General features: G+C 45.4%; 1 protein-coding gene across 1 annotated transcript; it reads right to left on the reverse strand.

The window, feature by feature from the left end:
- Positions 1-1,264: 1,264 nt before the first annotated feature.
- Positions 1,265-3,769, reverse strand: LOC134207345 (splicing regulatory glutamine/lysine-rich protein 1-like). Its single transcript, XM_062683067.1, has 2 exons — positions 2,372-3,769; positions 1,265-1,486 (listed from the first exon to the last, which is right to left on the reverse strand). The coding sequence occupies exons 1-2, from the start codon at positions 3,599-3,601 to the stop codon at positions 1,265-1,267; spliced, it is 1,452 nt and encodes a 483-aa protein (XP_062539051.1). The 5' UTR covers positions 3,602-3,769.
- Between the last annotated feature and the right edge of the window lie 4,287 nt (positions 3,770-8,056).

The following is an 8,056-nucleotide window of genomic DNA, read 5'->3' on the forward strand; positions in this document are numbered from 1 at the left end:
CTAAGGGGAAGACTCAGATACAGGGTTTAAAACGGAAATATCCAAATTCGAGACTGTCACAAAAATTAGGATAGATTTCAAACGCTAATAGCGTCTTTATCTTTCGATGGATTTTCGACATTTGCTTATCAATCGATTCAGAAACTCTCCAGCAATTTGCCAATTCTATTGATACTATTGATTATCATTAATGCTTAATTTTTTTGACGTAAACTACGTCTAAGGGGAAGCCTCGGATTCAGGGTGCAAAAGGAAAATTTCCAAATTGGGGACCGTCACGAAATCATGTAAGATTTCAAACGGTAATAGCGACTTTATCTTTCGACGGATTTTAGAGATTTTCTTATTAATAGATTCGGAAACTTTCCACCAATTTGCTAATTGTATTAAAACTATTCATTATCAACGGCAAACTATTGAAAATGTTATTTCTTTCCAAACCGGATGAAAAATTCAGAAATAATCAATCCCGTTCATAAATCCTCAACACGGACATCAGATTGCAGTAAGGTACGGGCCTTTTGATCCACTGCTTGGTTTTCGCTGTGTATAAAAAGCCCCGTGTTTCGCGTGCGCGCGTCATTTTCATTCTGGATTTCATGGAAAGCGGACCAAGGCGTCCAGAAGCGGTCCGGCTGTGGTGGTGCGGATGAAAATTTTTCGTTCGATGGTGGTGGCGGTCGTGGCAACAGCAGTACATCTTTAAATCCGTGTTACAAGCAGCATTTTTGGATCTGGCAATTAACGGCGTGCGTAGAGCCGAATCATCGGATGACTTCCGGTAGCAGCTCCGCCGAAGCCGATGGTGGGACTACGATCTGCTTTTCGTGACATCTCGAACGAAATGGCTTGCGCGCCCTGAAGAGCTGCTTTCTTGTAATCAATAAAGTTAAACCTGTAACCACGCCCCTTTGGTGAGTGTTACGGTTACACAATATTTGCACTCATACCGATCAACAAAGAGGCGGGACCAATGATCCATCTTTATTGATTATAAGAAAACTGCTTTCCCCCGCGCGCGAGCCATTTCATTTGAAATGTCGCGGAGAGCGGTCTTAGCTTCGGCTGAGTTACTAAGCAATTTATGTTTTTTGTGGAGTGGATCTTGTGGTCGTAGTCAACAGCTGTTAGTGATTCAAAATATGTATTATTTGGAATAAATCGGTTCTTCTCAGGGCCACCATTTTATACAAAAGAAGATTGAGGCGAGACGAATATTATTCAAAGGGCAAATTAACCGTTTGGCGACGCCATAATGTATGGATCAGTGGCAGCCAAGTGAAATTTTATCAAGCTTCTTAATTGGTTTTGTTGCAGTTTGTGATTGGGAAGGCAGATTATTAACAATCGATCGATAGATCACAATTTTGTGGAAGCGAAGGTTAAACCTAGACGATTTTTTCCTAAAGTGCAAATTATAATCGCTTGGCGACAGCAGAATGTTGCCGTCGGTAGTAGTATCACGAGCGCGTGTCAGAAGGAGAAGCTGCAAATATGTATTCGCATGGATGAAAATAAAACCTGAAGCAAGTAGCAGACTATCTACTAAAATTATAATCTTGAGGGGAAATTTCACTTGACTGCCACTGCTATCCACGCGAATAATTTTCTGCAGCGTCTTTCTCTGACGCGAGCTCGTGATCATGCTACCGATGAAAAACAATCTGCCATCACCAAGCAATTAAGTTTTATCTTGGTAGCCAATCGTTAGTACTTCAGAAAATTTTAATATGAGCGCTGCTGATGTTGATGATGACGACCGCACGACCCACACCATCCGGTAGGAGCTCCGCCGATGCCGATGGTGGGACTACGATCTGCTTTTCGCGACATCTCGAACGAAATGGCTCGCGCGCGCGGAAGAGCTGCTTTCTTGTAATCAATAAAGTTGAACCTGTAGCCACGCCCCTTTAGTGAGTGTGTGACGGGTACACAATATTTGCAGTCATACCGGACAACAAAGAGGCAAGACTAATGAGCCATCTTTATTGATTATAAGAAAACTGCTTTCCCCCGCGCGCGTGGCATTTCATTTGAAATATCGCGGAGATTCGATTACTGACAACAACAGATATCGCAAATTAATCGATTACTTCGATTAATCGATTATTTGTTGTGATAATCGATTAATTTTGAATCGATTACTTCCCAACGATTAATCGATTCAATAATCGTCAAGAATCGAGAGTAATCGATTAGTTACTAATCGATTAATCGAGATTTTATGACATCTCTAAGCACGAAGCAGAAGCAGAATAACGAGCGCGTATTGTAGAGAGCTGCTGCAAATATGTATTCTTGCACTGGCACTAGATTCTTCATTTCACCAAACTGTTTTACGTAGTTTACGTCGGGCGGTCGTGTCTTGTACACAACCCTTATGATTTTTATGAAACTCCGAACTTGCTGATGAAAGTGATCTTCTACGATGTCTATGGCCACGGCCACACTCAGTGTTCCATTCATCCGTTGAACCACTGGTATCTCTCCTAGATTTTCTTCCCATTCTATCTTTACCTCTTCTTTCTAGACTACTTTCGGAACTACTATACCGTTTATTTCTTCTTCTGCTTTCCTTACTCACACTTCTTCGTGACTTTCGACTCTTGTTGCTCTCCGGCGGTCGTCTATCACCCTTACTTCTTGCCAACTTCACTAAATTTTCTTGTTCCCTGTGCGACTTTCGACTCTTATTGCTCTCCGGCGGCCGGCGGTCACTCCTGCATTTGTCTTTCTTCCTTTCTCTACTAGTTTCTCTCTGTGACTTCCGGTTCTTATAACGCTCCGGCGACCTTTCATCACTACTCTGCTCGGTTTCACTTCTACTAAAATCACTATCCATTCTATAATTCGAACGAGATTTCCGGCTCTTATTACACTCCGGTGGCCTTTTATCAACGTTCGCTTTTCTTTCCTTCTCTAATTGTGTCTCTAACAATTCTGCTTTGTGGATTTTACTTCTTTCTTTTGCTTCGTTATAAATTTTATCCTGTTTCCACAGAATAAATTCTTTCCACTCTTCATCTAACTCTTTTTGCTTTTCAGCTGCCCTGTCGTCTAATTCGTCTCCTGAATTGTCTTCTCCTTCTACATCTTTTTTATCTTTTCGTGTATTTTCTTCCATAGTATTTACTTTTCCAACCTCATCTCCTGTCGTCTCTGTATTCTTCTGATCCTTTTCTATGTTCAACTCTTCTGAATTCATAAAAACCTTAAGCTTGAAACTTTTCAATACTTCTTCTATTTGTTGACAAATTTCTTTCCTAACTTTTTCCTCACGCTCGGTTTGAACGATGGCAGTATGAGCACGAATTAAGTAATGCCGTAATCTCGAAATCAAAACCCGATCGAGTCGTTTACTCAATCCTGCGGAAATCGTTTCCACTTTTTCGCTAATTACTTCCACTTCGTCTTTGAAATAATGCTTCCCTTGACGCTTAGTCTTCGATTTCTTCTCCTCCAACAATAATCTTCTCAAAAATCTTTGCTTGTCTTCCAAAGTTTCTCTACGGTCGACTACTTGACCTCTGAGATTCAGATCAAAATCGACCTCCTCCACCAATAAATGCTCCGCTTCCGGTAAAATGTACGGACCGCTCATTTTGAGATCAGTCCAATTTCAGTTTGCTGAAAATTTCAGTATCAAAATATTATAAAAATTCAGTCTCAATTCAATTCAAATTTAAAATAATTATACTATATTAGAAAAAATAAACAAAATCCAATTCACTTAAACTACAAAATTTACTTGACTAAAATTAAAATTCAAAAAAATAAAAGAAATTCGTGCAGTGTTTTAATGTAAGAAATTCAACTGCAGAAATAATCTTTTCGGAAAATTTGACGTTGGGCGCCAATGTAACCGTTCGCAAAATCGTATGAGGTACTTGATAAACCTTGGTGGCTTGTAGCGCCACTCTCACGTGTGAGAGACCACCAGTCTGTTGTTTTGCCCGACTTTCTTGAGACAATACCTCAGGGGAAATCCTCGAACGGTTGCTGGCTGAATCTTCCAAACAATTTGCCAAACCAACGGAAACCCAAACTCGCTCCGCTTATCCCTTATTGCCCCTCGTACTCACTTAAGCTCGCTCAACCCAATACTCACTGACCGAAGAGGAATAGAAGTCTGAAATAACCAATCTACCAACGGAGTAATTGAAACGTACGAGAACAGTGTGTTCTAAACGGACATGCTGCAAATAAAATCAATTGGCATCCAGATCTTCTAGTTCAACATATTTTATTATTTAGGGAGTTCATTCGGGTTGGACGACATGCTAACTGGGCTTAATATTTATATGGGAAACTTCATGGCCATGATTACAATGTTTCCACGTACCTGCGCAGGATTTTCGTAGCGATGGCGGGATTCCGGCGGGTGCCGAAGACGGAGGGCTTTCCGGCGGGGTGCCGAAGACGGAGGGCTTTCCGGCGGGGTGCCGAAGACGGATGGCTTTCCGGCGAAGTGCCGAAGACGGATGGCTTTCCGGCGGGATGCCGAAGACGTAGGTTTCTCCGGCGGGGTACCGAAAACGCTGGACTGTCCGACGAGGACGATGACGACTCGTTCGACCGTGCTGGTGACGTCGGTGTCTCCGGAGCGTCGAGTTACCGGCGGCTTGCCAGTGGGCGATCGCTGCTCCACAAGATGGCGGTGTGAGCTCGTGCGCAAATGGCCGAATTAAAGGTGCGGAGGGAGTGGCGGCTGGACGGAAGACTTCCGATTTACGAACCTCGAGAGCGTCCGGAATACCGTTCCCTCAAGCTAGTAGCCCACTTTCCCTTACGACCCGGCTTCACGTACCTTTCCGTTTCACCTAGCTAGGACTAAAAGGAAGCCACTAACTCTTGGTTCAGGTTCGGTCCAGCGTACGATAATTAGCGACGTACGGGGACCGTGCTCTCGGAACCTGACCACCGGGGGTTGTAGCGTACGGGTGGTTCTACGACAGTTTTTGGCGACTGTCGGGTCAGTTTCGCTCGACTGACTGGCGAACTTCACTCCTCTCCGTTTAGCTACCTCGAAAGGCGGGCCTTAGCGGACACACGAGCTCGAATGGTCGCTCTGCGACCCACAACGAAATTCGGACGGGAACCCCAAAATTACTCCGCTGGTCGCTTTCAAATCTCCAGCCCGTACAAAAAAAAGCGCCTATGCGCTGGAAGTCCAACGCGAATGGCGAATGTTAATCAAAAACTAATTAAAATCTATTTACACGAATTACCTTTTTTTCCAAATATTTCCTCCGGCAAATGGAGTAAAATCGCGTAATCGTCAGGCGCACTGACGGAAAAATAAGCTGTATCTGGAAGACATCAAAAGATTCTTTTTACAACACTTCACTTTTTTAAAACCACTGTTCTCCGTTTTCTACCTTCGACAGACTTTGATGGTGCACACGTTTCACTTTGAAAGTTTCACAAACTCGGAACTGAAAAACCGCGATACTTCTACTCCTCTAGTGCGAGCGAAAATGAACGAGCTTAAGGGTTCTATCCTTCAGGAAACCTTGAAGGACAATTGCTTATTCTTTAGCGATTTTCGAATGGCGATAGCAGTTTGGCGCCTTCCTAGATTTAAGCAAATGGTTGGAAAGAGCTCTATACTTTCAGGAGCCATTGCTGCACTCACTGAAGCAGTATACCACTTCGCTCAGCCGAGACGCAAACCGCACGAAACATTTCATTACCCCAAGACAGTCAAGTAGTCAGGCAAAGATTGGTTGTATTTTGGTCTCACTTTGGACTTCGAATCGTCAAGCCGACTTAACGAGTTCTAGCATTATTTTGCTTAAAAAGATAAAAACGTCCAAAGCCAAGGGGTGGGACGCTGAGCACAATGTGCCAAGCACACATTTGAATGTTTTGATTCACAATTCTGGCACTCCGGTGTGGCACACTTGGCACACTTTTGACATTTGAATGATCAGCACTTAAAATACCGGCAACCGTGCCAAAACTTGTTTTGACTTATTTCAAACAAAAGAGGGGAAAGACATTTCTTGTTACCATTCATTATTCCATGCAATAACAGAAAAACAAAACCACGGCAGCCGCAGCAGCAGCTGACGACAATCAGCCCAATTGAAAATGGCTGCTAGGGTGGGCCTGGTCAACTGGAACGCTTGCTCGCTAAAGAGCAAAATAATTGAGCTGAAGAATTTCCTTGAGGAGAAGGAAATAGACGTGGCGTTCATCACCGAAACGCACCTAAAACCGGAGGTGACCATCAACATCCCGGACTTCCGCATCGTGCGACTCGACCGGCCGACCAGGGGAGGCGGTGTGGCCATCGCTCTTCGCTACAACATCAACTGTCGTCTGCTTCCAAGCTTCCAGCTCAGTGTCATCAAGGCCATCGGTGTCGAAATCACCACTTCGGTCGGCACAATGGCGCTCATCGCGGCATACTGTCCAACGCAAGCCAAAGCCGGCGATGGATCATCGGCTGCCCTTCGGAGGGACATCGTCAAGCTTACGCGGAGGCAAGGTCAGTTTATCATTGCCGGCAACCTCAATGCCAAACATCAAGCCTGGGGCAACAGTCGCGGCAATCAAAACGGCACCATCTGGAGCAACGACATGGAGGAAGGCCACTACACGATCTTGAGCCCGGATTCCCCACTCAGCTGAGTCGGTCCGGTGTCCACGCAACCCTCGACCTCTACATAACAAACCTGAGTGACCACGTCTCGCAGCCGGTCGTCTACCAGGAGCTCAGTTCGGATTACTATCCGTGGTGGCGGAACTGGGCTCCTCGGTTAATCGGCACCAGCAGTTACGGCGAAACTACCACCGAGTGAACTGGCAGCGGTTCCAGCAGTGCGTCGATAACACCGTCGATTACGAGGTGCGTCCGGAGACGCTGGAAAGTATCGACCGCTAGCTTTGCGCTATTGAGGAGGCGATCACGGCGGCCCGGGAGCAACAAGTACCGACGGCTCGGCAGGTAAGCAACTCCTTAAACATCGATACACTCACCAAAGATTTGATTCGATTTCGGAATGTCACTCGCAGGCAGTTCCAGCGTACTGGACTGCCTGAACTTAAGGCACGCTGCATTCGAATCACAAAACTACTCCAGGCCAGAATGGTGGACCTCAAAAATAACGATTTCTCAAATAAGAACCGCACTCTCCCAGATTATGCCAAGCCGTTCTGGAAAATGACCAAAATACTAAAATCCAAGCCTCGGCCCATTCCACCTTTGATCCCACTAGACAATAATGGCTCTAAGGATCGCTTGATAACTCCTGCAGAGAAGGTCGCTGAAATAGGTCGTCACTTCGTCAGCTCACACAATCTTGGGCAGAACATCGTCAGTCCTAGCATGCTAACAACATCCATTTGATCCCCAACGACTTCTCGGAGGAGTTGGAGATCTCAGCTGGCGAATTGACGGCCTATATCAAATCATCGAAGAACATGAAGGCCCCAGGCTTCGATAGTATCTTGAATCTCGAACTCAAACACATGAGTGCTCCGTTCTTTGAGCACCTCTCGGTGATCTTTAATCAGTGTCTCCGGCTCAGCTACTTCCCATCGTCCTGGAAGTCAGCGAAAGTTATCCCCATCCGGAAGCCTGGGAAGGATCCTTCCTCCCCCAGAAGTTATCGACCCATCAGCCTTCTCTCAGGGTTATCCAAGCTATTCGAAAAGCTATTCATCATCGGTTACTTGAGTCTGCCGAAAATCTCAACATCTTTCTCGAGGAACAGTTTGGTTTCCGACGCGGTCGGTCAACTGTACACCAACTGACTCGAGTTACCAACGTCCTCAGACGGAACAAGTTTGTCTCGAAAACATCCGCCATGGCCTTACTCGATGTCGAGAAGGCATTTGATAATGTATGGCATGATGGCCTGGTGTACAAAGTACAACGCTACAATCTTCCCAGCTACCTGGTGAAAATCATCAACAATTACCTGTCGGCAAGGACATTCCAGGTCTCAATCAGCGGAGCGAGTTCCAATGCGCACAACATCGTCGCAGGCGTCCCCCATGGCAGTATCCTCGGGTCCCTGCTTTTCAATCTGTTCACCTCCGACATGCC

The sequence above is a fragment of the Armigeres subalbatus genome, chromosome 1 (genome assembly GCF_024139115.2).
Source record: "Armigeres subalbatus isolate Guangzhou_Male chromosome 1, GZ_Asu_2, whole genome shotgun sequence".
Taxonomy (NCBI): domain Eukaryota; kingdom Metazoa; phylum Arthropoda; class Insecta; order Diptera; family Culicidae; genus Armigeres; species Armigeres subalbatus.

Excerpts from the sequence above, each read along its gene's own strand:
- LOC134207345 (XM_062683067.1), bottom strand. The coding sequence starts at position 3,601 with ATGAGCGGTCCGTACATTTTACCGGAAGCGGAGCATTTATTGGTGGAG. Across the intron at positions 1,487-2,371 it reads ATAAAAATCATAAGGGTTGT|CTTCTCCTTCTGACACGCGC; the intron begins GTACAAGACACG and ends ACATATTTGCAG.